Source organism: Aptenodytes patagonicus, chromosome 3 (assembly GCF_965638725.1).
Source record: "Aptenodytes patagonicus chromosome 3, bAptPat1.pri.cur, whole genome shotgun sequence".
NCBI classification, from domain to species: Eukaryota; Metazoa; Chordata; class Aves; order Sphenisciformes; family Spheniscidae; genus Aptenodytes; species Aptenodytes patagonicus.
This window is the reverse complement of record NC_134951.1, coordinates 122,482,650-122,498,222: the sequence shown is the minus strand read 5'-3', so window position 1 is coordinate 122,498,222 and position 15,573 is coordinate 122,482,650. Positions and strand designations below refer to the sequence as shown.

Sequence of the window (15,573 nt, the reverse complement as noted above, 5' to 3'; positions counted from 1 at the left end):
GCCGCTTGCTGTTGCTCTTTGTGTTGCAGTTGGTTGGGCCTTCTGCGTGCTGCCCTCTCCCTTTCTACTGCTCTTGGTCGGTATCGGTATGCACCTGCTTTAGGATAAAGACTACATTACTTTTGTGTGTCCTTGCCTCGCTCTCCCCTTACCTTTCAAGCTAATCGAGGTAAATGACATAAGCAACCAATGAACAGAAAACGTGCTAATGGGGTCGGTGCACTGTTTTACCTTGAGGTGCTCAAAATGGACACTCTCCCCTATATAGCTCAGTGTTGAGAGCTGTATATTTAGGTAACTCGGCAAGTCTTAAATCTCCTAGCAATTGAAGGCTTGAATGAATTTGGCTATAAAGTGCTGCATTGGAAACTCAGACATTTGAGAGAAATGCTTACTCAATTTGTTAGTGTTTTTGGATAATCTCACTTCAGTTTTTTTCGTTCACAAACCTAAACTGAATTATTTTGCAAGAGACTTGGTAACAAGTTTGGCTGGCAAGGTCAGGACAAAAGGGCCCACATTTAAGTCAAATTGGGACTGTGGCTGGGCTGTGTCATCTCTCCCCCTGCTCTGTTGCATACATGGAGCATTTTAAGGAGGAGTCACAGCACTTCACAGTTGTTTGTGCTCTGGTACACTGGCAAGTACTTAACCTGGAGGCTCTTGGCTTCACTAGGCTGCCCTTACAGATCACTTGTGAGAAAATAAAAAAAATAAAATATATAGGTGCAGATTCCAGGATAAAGTTCAAATATGCTATTTACCTCTTTGTCTTCTTACCATTTTTGTGTGATACACTGTCCCATCACTAGCAGAGACTCATCGGGCAGCCTGCCATTGAACTTTGCATTCCAGTTGACACTTCCTTTTCCTTTTTCCAGGAAGATACTGATCCATGATGTGTGGTTATGAATGCTTAACTAGGCTGATTCCTTTAGGCTCAAACTCAAAGGCTTTCCGAAGTCCTCACAGCCATCTCTTTAATAGTTTGATGTTCAGAAAGTCAGTAATGAAGCATGTTTTTGTTTGAGGACAAGTTTCAGTAAAATCAGGTACCCATACTTCTGATATAGACACAACCAATTTAAAATAACTTTTAATGACTATACAGAAATATTAAGTGTATTCAAATCAGACAGCGTGTCTGAATGAAATTAGACTGCACAAACAGTCCTGGTTTTCTTCTGGGCTTCCAAATCAAGCGGAAGACCGAGTACTTCTGTCGCTCCAGGCCTCTCATGCATACAGAAACCCTGACTCCCAGCCCCGGTCCTTGGTGGTGCAGCCATGCTGCAGCTCAGAATCTTTCAGCTGCTCTGCTGGCCACTGCCCGAATATTGCCATAAACTTTTGATGGAGGACTTCCTGCAGAAGAAAGCATAAATTCAGTCAGCAAACAAGATAATGTGTGTCACAGAAACGGATGTTTTGCTCTCATGTCTGTTAAAAGTGGAGAAATAAGTCCATGGGTGAGGAGGATGGCCAAGGTTAGCCACCCTGTCTATTACGGCAAGCGCAGAGTTAAGCTGTTGGTGTGGGTTGCCCCAGCTGCCCCCTTTGGCTTTCTAGACAGTGCCTTCAAAACAGCTGCTCAGGGAATACTGCAGCTAAAGCAAAAACCAGAAAGTCTTCCTTCTGCACCATGGAGAGGGTTTTGGGGTTTGCTTCCCCAAACCCTTCTCTTAAGGGCAACAAGATGACTCCCAACAAGCTACCTGTTCCAAGTGCAGGTATGGACACACCAGGGAAGGGAAGGGGACAAGACCCACAGAAAGCAGCTTCTCAGACTGCAAGATCTATTTAGATGTAATAGAGAAGATTAGATAACAGGACTTACCTAAAATTAGATTGCAAATTGCTGTTCGTGCCATTTTAATGTTCTGAAAAGATCCCAGGATATGAATTTTCCTGTAAAAAGCAGTCGAAGTAGTATTAGCTAATGGAACCCCCCCCTTGTGATTACATAGTTAATAAAGCATCAGTCTAAGCATCTGAGAGATGAACATGGATTTCAGATGAGCGTACTAGTTCCTTTTCTACAGTTGTAATTAAAAAAAACCCCAAACACTCAAAATCAGACAACCTACAGCATAGAACCTGTGCTCTTCTAAATCCTTCATAAAATAATTTACAATTTGCAAATTTAACAGTGTAGCAGCTTTAGGAGGAAAACGTTGTAGGGTTGGTGGGTTCAACTTTGATTATTCGCAAGAAGGAATTCTTATGCTGTGTAGAATCACTTAATTCTAGGTGTGCTGCTGACATTGTCATTGCTCTCCAAAGGTCAAATAAATACTCAAAAGAGCGTTCATTAAAAATAACACTTAAATCGTTTGTCTTACTACTGCTCTACAACAGTTTAAAAAAATTCCAAGTTAGCTTTGTTCCTGGAAGAGGACATGGATTAATTTAGGGACTGGGCTCTGCCTAGAAGGAAGGAAATCAGTACTTACGCGTCCGCAAGAACTATTCGTGTCCTGGTTACGTTTTCTATAGTGAATTTTGTTTTTCCGCCTTTCCCTGCTATTCTCCCTATTGCTCTTGACAGATGATCTCCTTTCAAAGGTTTGACTAAAACGAGAGTAATACACTCAGTAAAACAGCAGCAGTGTGTATTTCTGTAATGCTTCCCTTGTTCAACTAACTGGAAACAACTCATTTTCAGTAATACAAAAGCAACTTTACTATAGGTGAAATAGATACGTATCTATATTCACCTATATAACTGGAAGCGAAAATCACATCCAGTGGTACGTGACCACGGGCATCAGGGAGAAATTCTCATACAGAACTGCAGCGGAAGGCATTCTCTTCATTACTGAGCAATAAAGATTGAGGAAAGAAACGGAGCCAGAGTGCACGCAATTAACACCAGTAGAAATGAAACAGATCACGTTGAGATGCTGCTCTCCTTGGAGCCTGCTCCAAGGAGTCCCAGTAATACATGAAATAACAAACATCTCTGCTGCCTACTTCCCACCCCTCCCTGTCACCATAGCGGGAGGAACAAAGCCCATTCCAGTTTAAAAATCTAGTGGATGTATTTCCCAAAACACTCCATGTCACCTTTAAGTTTAAAACAACATTTACGCTGTGACAAGAAAAATCCAATCAACCTGACAAAGTGACATGCTTTTAAGGATGCAGGTTTGGGGGGTGTTGTCGGAACATCTTGCAAAACTGACAACCCTTTCCAGCCACCTGTACCTAGACAGTAATTCGAGGTATTGGCATGAAGGTTTTCCTGATCCCTGGGGATAAGTGACACAAGGGGAGCGGGGGGGGGAACAAAACAAAAAATGTATTTGCAGACGGTACACATGACTACTTGGAATAGCGCAGCAGAAACTACTTACCATCTGTAACTTCAAACGATTCTAGAAAAAGATCATCTAATCTGATGAGAGCAAGAGCATCCTAAAACATTAAGAGATTTGTTATCAGCATGAGTGTTACAGTACCGCAACAGAGTTGCAAGCTTATATGTTTTCTTTACACATATAAACAGATGACATCAGTAGTATTTCCCCACTTCACATATCGAACAACAGCCAGCTGAGGTTAGATCAGGTATTTTTTCAATAGCAATATAAGCATTTATTTCTGTGTAGAGAACCCTACAAACGCGTAGACCCCCACATTCACTGCAGACCCCCCTATACTAGTGAAGGCAGTACAAGTCTGCGGCAACGAGCAGCCTGTACGATACTGCAAAAAGTGTTTCTGTTTTCTCTAAGTAAATTTTGAGTTTTGAACAGACTGATGGTTATTGACTGGGACTAAAGCAAAATGAACGGTCTCTACATATGCAGAGCACCTCAGAGCCAGACAGAATATAATTTCCTGCTTGCCTCTCACATACCATTAACTATTTCCTCCATTTCATAATTTTAATTATGTGCTGTTTGAAGACTACCTTTTCATTCTGCATTAGCTTAAGAAACTAGACTTCCGCTCCAGTCACAATTTCAATCAAATTTATTTCTAGAAAACCACCTAAAGATTTTTCTTTCTTTCTTACTGTAATTTGCGGAGAGGCCAAAGACTTCATGCAAGCAAATTCAAGCAATCTCACGATCGAGCTGTTGGGAGACTCACCTCTACTTGGAACCCAAGTATAAACGCTTTCACAAAATCAGCTGCCTTTGTTAGAGCACCGAGATCCTTTGTCTCTTGACAAGTCTGCAAGACAAGAAGTTACGTTTGCAAATTAAGACCACGCAAATAGGATCAGGACTTGAAAAATCTAAGGGATGAAGGCTAACCGTTAAAAAGCCATGTTTAGGTAACGCTCCTATATGGTGTTTTACTGAAAGACCCAAGTGATAACTTTTGTGTTTCCTTATAATGTTGACCCTCAGCCACAAGAATGCGCCAACTACCAGAGCCTGTGTTCGGAGGGGAGGGAAAAAAGAAACTGCTGAAAATCCCCACCACCGGTGACCAAGAAGAACCTTTTTCATGAAATAAAAAACCCCAAACAAAAAACCCCAAACTAAACTGCAACACAGAACAGGAGAATAAAAGAGAAGGGCAGCAGGAGACAGCTTGGGAAAGGAAAGTTATTCTAATGACGACATGCTAAAGATGTTTCAGCAGGTGATTAGAAACAGGGACAGGTTCAATGAAACATACGGGACAAGAGAAACAAGATATTTGAACAGGAACAAATCGACCTGACACATCAGCAAGCGTTGGAGTGTTTAAGTTTTATACTTCCCCCCCGCCCCCAGCAGAGGCCACAGGATTTGCTGCCAGGGGGCATTTTTTCAGCTCGTGTTCTAAAACTGGGCCAAAGCATTCCTCTGCTACCAGCCGAAACGTTTGTGCACATCTGCATTTACAGATGCTAACAGGGACAACTGAGAAAAGAGCAGTCTTTGAAGCTGTAAGAAAAGAAAAGCAGGGAACAATAACTAAGGGAGAGATGACACATGAGTTACTGTATTAGCAATGTTGATGTATGCTAAAGGCATAGATAGCATGAGCTTTGGGTATACAATTAAAACCAGCTAGTCTGAATATTTCTGAGAGGGAGTAAGAATGAAGAATGAGCATCTACAGGATTTACAATTATATGTTGGTATCTGTACCCTAAGCTATTTCAGTGCAATCCATTAAAGAAAAACTACAAGCTATTAAACTACAGGCCCTTATCTTCTGCCACAAACAAAAGACATTGGAAGATTCGGTGGCCCCCTCAAAAGGCACTGCTAACTCAAACTTGTCATGTTAAGTATTTAGTAGTCTTAAATATCTGGAAAACATTGCATTCCAAAATCATATCCAACACACAGACTAAGACTCTTCCTTAATTCTCGAGTACAGAGTTTTCTCCTGTATAAATCGAACCTCCCTCCCCCCGCCCCAGCTCATGCTGGCCCCCTCTGGAAGAGATTAACACTTTTGAATTTCACTTACATTAACTACCTGTTTCTAAGCAATAACTGCCAGATGGAGGCTTTTCTGGTTAGGTGAAACTACGCCGTTTCCATTTTTCCAAGCATTATGGGGGATTTAGAACGCTTCCCTAGTCCTTAATACGCCACGCAACACCGCCACCTACGAGGAGAGGCGCTGCATTTCGGGTATTAGCTGGGAAAGGAGGAGAAGGAGCTCTCTTTACCTTGATCTCAACGTTTCTTGTTTTCAAATTAAACCTGATTTGAAGCTGCAAGTGCTCCACGATAGGCGTGAATATTTTCATCCAGTTCTCTTTCAACGGAGTGTACCTGTTGGCCGGCACGGGAACCTTCCTCATTTCGCCTCTTCCGACCTAGCAGGGGGGGGAGAGGGTCGTGAAGCAAGGGGAGGCCGAGAACCGGCCACCGTTCCAGGGGCCAGAGGGCCGCTCGGCCTCCCGCGGCTCCCCCGGAGCGGCAGCCCCGGCCCCGCAGGCCCCGGGCGCTCGGTTCCTGCCGGCACCGCGACCAGGCCGGTACTTCCCCGCCCGGTGTCCCGCGTACCCCGAGCGCGTCGGCGGCCACCGGCGGGAAGGCCGGCCTCTTGCTGGGCCGCGGCTCCTCCGTGTCCATGGCGGCCCCCGCCCGCGGCTCCTCCCCGCCCGCGGCCGCCCGCCGCTTCCTCCGGCTCCGCTTGGACAAGACGCTGGTGAAGCCGCCCTCGCCCGCCGCCGCCGCCCCGGTCTCGGTCTCCATGGCGACGGACGGGGAAGCCGTTAGAGGGGCTCGCGCGCCAACCGCCTGCCCCTCTCCCCCCGCGCGAGCCCACGTGCCTCCCGACGGCCGCCGGAAGGGGCCCCACCGGTCGCTTCCGCCCCTCCCGCCCGCTTCCTGCGGCGGCCGCGGCGGTGCCGGAGCGCGGGCGTCAGGCGGCGGGGCGGGCAGCTCGTCGGGGGGTGGGGGCGGCGGCGGGATGTCGTCGGGGGGGCCGGAGCGGCCGCAGCTGGTGGCGCACGTGCAGCAGGCGCTGAACTACACCCTGTTCGACTGCAAGTGGGTGCCCCGCAGCGCGCGCCTCCTCTGCCTGGGCAGCGCCGCGCGCGGCACCGGCCTCCTCCAGCTCTACGAGCTGCGGGGCGGCCGCCTGGCGCTGCTGCGGGAGGTGAGCGCCGGCGGGTGCCCGTGCCCGCGAGCGTGCCCGCGTGCGCGCGCTGGGCTTGCGGCGAGGCGGGGGGCGCGTCTCGGCCCAAGCGTCCCGGTCCCCTCCGCGGGGACGGGGGCCGCTAGGCCCTGCCCTGGCGGCGGGGCCGCGGCCCGAGGCAGCGCCGGCCGTAATCCCGCTCGGGAAGGGAGACCCTGGCGCTTGTCCAGAGCCAGCGGGACTCGCTGGCGGGAGAAACGTTAGAAGAAAACCACCATATTGGGCCTGGTTTGCCTGTTAAATTTGCTAATCCCGTAGCTTCCGTCGCTCCGTTTACCCACACGGGTCTGGCGTGCGTGCCTTGGTTTGTTGTCATGGTTGGCGTTACGGGGAGAGCTCTGGGCTCCGGCCGTCTTTGGGTTTCGGGGGCTTTTTCTAACGCGGACGGACCTTTGAGGATCTGCTCGTTTTCAGGGGTGACAGCGCCTCGGGCCCACGAAGACCCGCGGGGCCCCGAGCGAATGAACTTTCTCGGTCAAGGTAGTTCCGCAGGCGCGAGGCACTGCAGGTGCATGCAGAGCGCTGCCCAGATTAACCGAAGGAGCGGCCTAACTCTCCCCTTCCCGGCGTACCAGCAGGGCTCCGGGAAGAGCTGGGACTCCCCCTGCGCCGTGCTTGCAAATCGGCAGAGGTGGTAGCCTCCGAGTATCGTTAGCAAGCTGAGGCCGAGGGGTTTGCTTGTTTTGGGGTTTTTTTTTAAAGACCGTTGAACTGAAGTCTCTGCTTTCTGTGCACAAAGAAATAACCGCAGAGTGTAATTTGCCCTTGATAGCGTCTTGATTGTGTTTTACGCTAAATAGCCTATGTACGTTTCACTGAAATCTGCCACCCGTGGACTCTCAAGAAACTGCTGCCGCAGTCTGCGGTTGTGTTGCTTTTTTCCATGCGCTGACACAGAATGTATCCTTTTTTAAAAGATTGAAAAGGCTAAACCTATAAAATGTGGAACTTTTGGTGCTACGTCTCTGCAGCAAAGATACTTAGCTACAGGAGATTTTGGTGGAAACCTTAACATATGGTAAGCACGGATATTCTTTCGAAGCTTTTTCATTTGATGTCGTAGGTGTCTGTCTGAACTGGTGTTTCTCTATGTGGCTGGCTTGTGTATAAAATGCTCTCTGTGCTGCATGTGGTTGGGACACAATCGTAAGCTTTGCTGACTACTGTATTGGAACACGCCTGCTTTGTAAAAACAACATGAATTCTGCAAAACGGTTTAATTCAGTGCTGTTTCACTTGCATCTTCTGTGTGCAGCTACAAAAACCTGTTAAAGTTCTGCTAGGTCCTCTTCTGAAAAGGGGCGTTTGAACGGATGCACAAGTACAAGAGGTTGTGTTCAACCTAAATTTGATGCCTAGATTAAATACATATTTTTAATCTTGAAGTTTCAAATGTTTTTTCAGGTCCCTGAATAATTTGCATAATTCACTTGTGTAGGTAAATGGATTATCAAATACAGTTATAGGGTAAAAAAGCTTTTATTATTATTTTATTTCCCTTGCTAAGGAACTATTGGTTCTATTTTGTTGGAATAGCAAGGATGACGTGGATTAGTCACTAGTTGAAATTTAAAATAAAATTCTGAAGGATTCTCGAAGGATGAGAATCGGTGGGAAAGAACCGTGAGACCCACAGGTGGAAGCAGCTTTCATCTGAAGTTGAAGAGCAGTAGTCAGAGCTAGGTGGGGATCAGTGAATAAGGTCACTTTACTTACTGAAAGTAAAGCTAATGGGAGTATTTTGATCTGTAGCGTGATTCATTTTGAGCCCAACGTAAAAACTGGTTCTTAAGGGTTGCTGCGGTGAATCCCATATCTGCCTTTGCAAACAGGGAAGTCCAGAACTGAGCAAACACTTTCAGACCAGTCTAAAGCAGTAGCCAAAGAAGGAATCAAACAAAGACTCGTGGGTCTTAATGGTGACATCCATATTTTGTTCCCACTGTTAATCTGAGCTTCTATAATCTGTGCTCAAGTTTCCTCCCATTTTTATACAAAACCTGAGTGTCAAGGAAATTGCGATATTATCTGTTCTTTTCTTTCTTGCCTAGGAATTTAGAAGCTCCTGAAATACCAGTCTATTCTGTGAAAGGTCATAAGGAGATCATAAACAGTATAGATGGTGTAGGTGGCTTAGGAATTGGGGAAGGTGCACCAGAAATTGTGACTGGCAGTCGAGATGGTGAGTTAGTGAACTCTGAAAGTCTTTTCAGTTATTCTGAGAAAGCAGTCTGCAAGCTTTGATGGCAGGGCGCAGTCTGCCATCTGAACTAGTTACAAATCTGTTGCAACTAGTTCTTCATACGCTGTCTTTTGAATCTTGCTTGGGATAAATTTTCTCTAATTCTTTTAGAAGCTGTAGATAAGCAAAAGATGCTGTTGCCACTGAGCATGGGACAGAAGGAATGCAAAGCAGAATAAATGCAAAATATCAGCTAGAGAAAATATATCCTTAACAAATACTTTGGCTTTATTTCTGTTTATTTTTCTCTATCCGCTAAATGCAGTCTGGCTTTCTGGAATTGAAAGAGATGCTCCTGTGTTTTGAATGATCAGGCCTTCCCTGGGAAGATGAACGCCACGTGACAGTGTATCCGTAATACAAAATCCATTGTCCTTCTTTCACAGGAACTGTGAAGGTATGGGACCCGAGACAGAAAGATACTCCTGTCGCTAATATGGAACCTGTACAGGGGGAGAGCAAAAGAGACTGCTGGACAGTAGCATTTGGTAATTTATCAGATTATAACCGTTCCTTCCTCTAATATGACTGTGCTTTGACAATTATCAAAATATTTCAGGATGTTATGGAATAGTTTATTTTGTATGGACCAATCAGTAGCAGGTTTTGCTTTTCAACATTGTCAAGTTTATGTGTTTTTCAAAAGAAGCCAATTTTGTGATGGCTGGGTTTTGGACTCATTCTCTTATCACTTTTGGTCAATCATTTCACAGATAAGCTGTGCAAGATTTATTTCTATGCCCAGGAATGTAAAAACAGTATATCCAGCTGCGTTGTCCTGAAGGAGCGTAAATGTTGCAGCGCACAAGGAACCAATCGCTGTTGTAGCGTCATTCCAACTGTCAAGCATTAAGGCATTAATTTAAGAGAAGATCCTTGAAGCTAAGAGCTGATTAAAGACAACAGAGATGCTTTGTTGTACTCTGTGTACTCTGCATTTTTCCTTTGGAGAGAATAAGCCGCTTGTATTCTACACAAGCTGGTATTTCTGGATTAGCTCCACTTTTGCCTCCAGAGGCAGGGAGTGAGTTTTACAAAATGCTAATACGTGCATGGATTTATAATAACAAAATAATAGTAAGGAGAGGACATTTCCTGGCAAGTAGGTGCAACTGTAATGCTTATTGCTATTGATATCTTTGTCTTCTGCTTTGACGAACGGAGAAAAAAGTGGTCTCCGTATTTTCTTCAGTTTTCTTTTGAATTACTGAAGCTTGAGCCAAGGCCAGGTTCATCTTGAACTACGTGCTCTGGGCTAACTTCTTTCAGACACTGATGTACTTCCCTGATCCTGTCAGCTGAGAGGTTTTGGAGACAGGCTTCTGCGTCTGTCTAGTGATGGCCATGGTAACACGCAGGGCCTCCCTACGGGTCTTGTGTCTGGAGAAATGTCGTCTTGTCCTGCTAACATTTCACGCTTGAGAGGCTGGTTGAGGAACTGCTTTCTGCCGTGGTGCTGTCTGGGGAGCATGGTTTATAGCAGATGAAGATTTAGAGAAGGGATGTATTTGTATAGGTTTACAAGAACAGTGTGCAGTACTTAGTCTGTGTGGTTTAGGCAGTACTTGGCAGGGGGAATAAGAATTTTGTTCATGTTTTTAAAAGAAACAGACTGCCAGTTTTAAAGCCATATTTTCTATACCTTTCAGGTTTGAAAACCAGACTGTTCATTAAATCTTAATATCCCAATAGTAATATTTTTCTGGCATAAATGTAAGTTGAAATTGCAGGTTTAGGAGGGCTGAAATTTACAGACTAAAGAGGGGTTTTGTGTTCTGATTAATTATTTCTCTGTGTCCAGGCAATGCTTACAATCAAGAGGAACGTGTTGTATGTGCTGGATACGACAATGGGGACATTAAATTGTTTGACTTAAAAACCATGTCACTACGATGGGAGACCAACATTAAGAATGGGGTAAGGAAACCATAAAAGTATTTTTCATTCCAGCTGCTATGCAGGATGGAAAAATCAAAAGGACTCTGTCTACCAGAAATTTATCCAGAAGACATTTCTGCTGAGATTGTACCAAGGAATTGTTTTCTTTAAGTTCACCAAATAGTACCCCTCAAGTTCTTGGTCTGGATAGCATGGGGTATTTTTCAGTGGATTCATGTTTTCAGATGATTTTGTTATTTACAAATTGGTGATGTTGTCATTGTAAAAATACCCAATGATCAATATCTATTTACAAATCACAAACCCCTCATTTTTTTAGCAGTGGCTAAATTTCAAGGCTGAATGTGGTTTGTTTTGGGTTTTTTTTTTTTATATTTCCAGGTTTGCAGTGTGGAGTTTGACAGAAAAGATGTAAATATGAACAAGCTAGTGGCCACATCGCTTGAGGGAAAATTTCATGTTTTCGATATGAGAACTCAGCATCCAACCAAAGGTTTTGCTTCTGTTTCAGAGAAGGTATGGGGAGACAGAGAATTTCTTAATAAGAGACAAACTTTTTGAATATATGCTGTCAAAGTACTACAGGTCTAAAACTACTGCCTTTGATAGGTAACAGATGCCCAGGTTACTGGGGCACAAGCTGTGCGGTAGCGTGGCTGGTGTGGCCCCAGGTGCAAGCAGTGAAAGGGCCCCTGTGCATGCAGCTGCCAGCACTCACCCAGGTTTCCTCCCTTTTATAACCTGATATTTGGGCTTCTCTGGTCTTTGGGTCCTGCTGCAGTTGCACCTCTGTGCACTCAGCTGTGCCCGTAGTCTGGGAGTCATGTTTACTGGAGGCCGTATTAAATTGTGATGAGCATGCAGATCCAAATCTTAAATATATCCCAAACCAAAGTGAGCCCTCTGCAAACACTTTTCATCCTGCAGTCACCAGACCTCATACGAGACATAGAAATCGTTATTTTTCTTCAGAACCAAACATTTTTGGATTGGGATGTTCAGAGTGAGTGAAAGGATATATAGGAGAGACTTAGTGGCCTGGAGGCTGTTAAATATGGAGAACTCTTATAACCTTTCATCTTCTACCTGTGACCACTGGATTGATTAGTTTAAGTTCTTTATAAAACAGTATTTTTATTTTTATTTTTATTTTTTAGTGAACAAAATCTGATAATTAGAGAAAAGGAACTTTTGTGGTGAAGTTCTCCAGGACTGTCTAAATTAGAAAAAGCTGAGTTTCAGCTTAATATCTTTAAATTACTGTTTTCCATACCACCATTCAAAGCAGATAAGATGTTGGAAGTACTTTGATTAGATAACACAAAAGTATTTACTGAATTAGTGTTTGTAATGATCAAAATGTGAAAATTTCTTATCTTTCATTGCCTGCATTTAAGCTTTTCCTTTTGGACGTTTTCAGACAGATGGGCATTAAGTCAGAGTACGTGTGTTGGGGTCTTTCCCTAAGTGATTCCTTTTGCTATGTGATCTTGCTGTTCCCTGGCTGAGATTTAAATCTGAATTATAGATTGTTTGTTGTGTTTGCACGGTGTTTGTAGTATATTCCCTTCCAGTGATGATCTTAAGAGATGTCAGTCACTGAAAGTAATCTTGCGGTGACTGTGTCACCTAAGAGCCTGAGAGCTCTAGTTCTAGAGCAGTTCCTAGAGACATGCTTATGCAGCTACTTTACCTCTCTTTAACCTTGCTCACACGGCCAGTCCCGAAGAAGCTGAAGTACTAGTGAGTGGTAGCCTTGGTAGGGCTGCTGTCTTATCCCTGAGGAAGAACGGGGTGCACTGGAGGCCTGATTTGGCTTCTCCTGGGAACTGGCCGCTCCTGTGGCAGCAGGTCACAAGGCTGGAGGAAGGGAAGGTACCTCAGGACGGATGTTCCAATATCACCATGAGAAGGCCAGGTTTTCTTCATACAAGTGACTGCCATTTAAGATTCTGCATCTTTTCTTGTGAAGCTTATCCATAACTGACTTCTGTACGATGCTGATTTTTTTTTTCTTTTTTTTATTAGGCGCAAAAATCTACCATATGGCAGGTTCGGCACCTACCACAGAACAGAGATATATTTATGACAAGTGGAGGAGCTGGCAGCCTTCATCTCTGGAAATAGTAAGTGATCGCTCTCCAGCCTGCAACAGGGGGAATAAGAAACCAACCATTTATTGTTTTAAGAAAGAATCTTCCTGAAAATGATGAGTGGGGTCCTGCTTCCAACCTCAGAATATCTAGTTAAAATTATTGCTTACAAGCGCAGTAGAAAGGGTGATTTCAGTGTCAGTACTTGATCTGGAATGCTGAATTAATCCCTAAAAGAATGTGACAACAGCACAGGTGAATTTTGCCCTTGTCACTTTTCTTAACATAATCAAGATCCAATTATATCCTCGGTTAACAAGGTGATAAATGGAATTATTTCTTAAAATTCTCATATAGTAGCAGTTATGTCTGAGAAGAATATTGAAAGCCTGGACTTCTAATGATTCTTAAATTTACATCTCCTTACATTACATGGCAAAATAATTTAATCATCCTAAGTGGAGTGAAGTAGGCTCATTAAGTTTCAGAGGGATAGCAGAGATGAGATTTTCTTGCCTGTGGCAAGAGCCAAACTTAAAAAATGAAGGGCTGTAGGAGAGAGGTGTCAGGATTCAAAACTTCCTGCCTCATTTTTTCTTTCATGAAATACTTACTAAGTATGCAGTGTGGATATAGCTGGATACGATTATTCATTATTTTTAAGACATTTATTTGCCTTATCTTGAGAACAGAGGAAACCCTTTTCTGTGTTGTTTTTAAAATAAAAAGGTTAATGTGTTTTTATCAGCAAATTCTAAGTGCATGTTTTACTTTTCTTTACTTCTTGCCAGTGAGTACCCAGCTCAGCGCTCGAAGAAGGATTCTGAAGGAGCTGAGATGGGGGTGGCAGGTTCAGTCAGCCTCTTGCAGAATGTGACTCTGTCAACGCAGCCAATTTCTAGCCTAGACTGGAGCCCCGACAAAAAGGGACTGTGTGTTTGTGGTGCCTTTGACCAAACTGTGAGGGTGCTGATAGTTACGAAGCTTAACAAAGTTTGACAGGAAAACTAGAATTTCTGATGAGAAAGCAATATAGTTTGCAGTCTGTAAATATGGGAGGGAGAGCCCTCCTGTTTCTAATTTAATTTCTCCCTTATTAAAACTGGATTAAAGAAATAGGAACCAGATCTTTCTATTGAAAGTTCAGATACATGCAGTTAGAGTTGTTTGACTAATTGTGCCGCAATGACTTGAAGTCACCTGGGCACAAAACTTTTACCTTCTAGAAATGTGAATTTACATTTAAAATAAAATGTGCCTCTGTGTTAACGCAACCTGTAATTTCAGAAATCACTTTAAATTGTTTGTGTTCAGTTTAATCAGTGCAAATCTGTTCACGCTTTTTAAATGGTTTGGCTTTTTTATATATAGTATTGTCTGTATGCATTCATGCAATGGAAACTACTATATACTCCCTCACTGAAACTTTGTGTTATTGGATATATTAATTAGAATGTTTGTTAAAGTGACTTAGGATTCTTTAATACACTATAGAAGCTGTAATGAGTGCTGAAATATTCAGGTTTAATGGAGTAAGCTTTTTATTGACGATCGTATTGAAATTAAACTATTGAGCAAAATGCACTGTTTTATTATTTTAGTTTGGTTTCGTAACAAGTTTTTATGTTCTGTTGTTTTTAAATCTGTTTGTAACTTGGTGTACTACAAATAAAATTATATGGAGTGTTGTCTTAATACGAACAAAGTATATTTTTCAAACCTCCAGAGATTTAGAGAAGGAATATACTTGTATAGGTTTACAAGAACAGTGTGCAGTACTTAGATAAAACTTCACTCATTTTGCAGCAAAAGTCACTAAAACTTACCTCCATTGTGAAAAACTTTATAAGGTAGCCAAAGTACTGTCTTTTTTTTTTTTCTTTTAAACAGATTCAGTATTTCTTCAAAACCCAATGTGACAGAGTAGCTTTGTTACTGTAGTTTCACCTGAACTTCTCTTTGTAATTCCCCTTATCTCCAATGTGTTTCTTTTCTGATTTTAGCAGTGTGTGCTGCTGCCAGTTCTTTTTAAGCAGGCACATCCAGTTACTGTCCTCTATTTGTGGATGTATGGCAGGGGCTTTCTTAATTTCAGTAAGCTTTAATGATTTTATTTGTCACTTCTTTGTCTGCTGTTAGCTTTCAGCTGACTTCTATGTGCATATGCAAGTTTCAGGTAAAAGTATTTAACTATTTCTGAAACCAGACTGCGATGGGAAAATGTCGGCTTTGTCCAGGTTAACAACCAAAATAAGCCCCTGTGTGGCCATTTGCAAAGAACCTCTGTTTTCTTAGGCTTCGGAATGAGGAATTGGTATCTGACAAATTCAGGTGAGTCGCCTGCACTGCCTCAAGCCTGACCTTCCAGGGGCTGCTCCTGAAAACTAGAGGCTGCTCTGCAGAGAGAGAGGTGCCAGGGCCTTATGTCTGTACTCGTCCTGCCACCGACTGGCGCCCAAGCAAGATGCAGGAGGAAGAGGAAACAGCCAAATACTGAAGGTTAAGGTAGGGAAAGTGGGAAATGGGGGAAGCAGTGTGGAAGCCAGAGACTACTGAAAATAGAACGGGAAACTGGGTTGAAAGGAGAGGTGAGGAGCTGTAGCAGAAGGGCAACACTAAGGCTGCAAACCTGGCACTATGTGATGTCCTCAGGCTCAGACTTTCTGTCTGATCTAAGATTCCAGCTAAATACAAGCGAGATAGAATTGTCCCTGTTAACTCCTGGGTATGTTAATT

At 43.6% G+C, this 15,573-nt stretch overlaps 2 protein-coding genes across 2 annotated transcripts; one reads left to right on the top strand and one right to left on the bottom strand.

The window, feature by feature from the left end:
- Nucleotides 1-963: 963 nt before the first annotated feature.
- Nucleotides 964-6,225, bottom strand: PNO1 (partner of NOB1 homolog). Its single transcript, XM_076335040.1, has 7 exons — nucleotides 5,967-6,225; nucleotides 5,627-5,776; nucleotides 4,099-4,182; nucleotides 3,357-3,417; nucleotides 2,454-2,571; nucleotides 1,838-1,908; nucleotides 964-1,365 (listed from the first exon to the last, which is right to left on the bottom strand). Exons 1-7 carry the CDS (start codon nucleotides 6,156-6,158, stop codon nucleotides 1,298-1,300), a joined length of 744 nt encoding a protein of 247 aa, XP_076191155.1. The 5' UTR covers nucleotides 6,159-6,225; the 3' UTR covers nucleotides 964-1,297.
- A 150-nt stretch (nucleotides 6,226-6,375) lies between these two features.
- Nucleotides 6,376-14,532, top strand: DNAAF10 (dynein axonemal assembly factor 10). The gene is made up of 8 exons (XM_076335033.1): nucleotides 6,376-6,564; nucleotides 7,521-7,621; nucleotides 8,655-8,785; nucleotides 9,232-9,333; nucleotides 10,647-10,762; nucleotides 11,126-11,260; nucleotides 12,773-12,870; nucleotides 13,629-14,532. The coding sequence occupies exons 1-8, from the start codon at nucleotides 6,376-6,378 to the stop codon at nucleotides 13,834-13,836; spliced, it is 1,080 nt and encodes a 359-aa protein (XP_076191148.1). The 3' UTR covers nucleotides 13,837-14,532.
- The last annotated feature ends 1,041 nt before the right edge of the window (nucleotides 14,533-15,573 follow it).

What these genes read in the sequence shown, in the direction of transcription:
- DNAAF10 (XM_076335033.1), top strand. Translation starts at nt 6,376, where the DNA reads ATGTCGTCGGGGGGGCCGGAGCGGCCGCAGCTGGTGGCGCACGTGCAG. An exon ending in GGTGGAAACCTTAACATATG is followed by an intron (nt 7,622 to 8,654) that starts GTAAGCACGGAT and finishes TTTCTTGCCTAG; the next exon opens with GAATTTAGAAGCTCCTGAAA. An exon ending in TGTGACTGGCAGTCGAGATG is followed by an intron (nt 8,786 to 9,231) that starts GTGAGTTAGTGA and finishes CTTCTTTCACAG; the next exon opens with GAACTGTGAAGGTATGGGAC.
- PNO1 (XM_076335040.1), bottom strand. Translation starts at nt 6,158, where the DNA reads ATGGAGACCGAGACCGGGGCGGCGGCGGCGGGCGAGGGCGGCTTCACC. An exon ending in TACTTGGGTTCCAAGTAGAG is followed by an intron (nt 3,418 to 4,098) that starts GTGAGTCTCCCA and finishes TTAATGTTTTAG; the next exon opens with GATGCTCTTGCTCTCATCAG. An exon ending in ATCGTTTGAAGTTACAGATG is followed by an intron (nt 2,572 to 3,356) that starts GTAAGTAGTTTC and finishes CTCTCGTTTTAG; the next exon opens with TCAAACCTTTGAAAGGAGAT.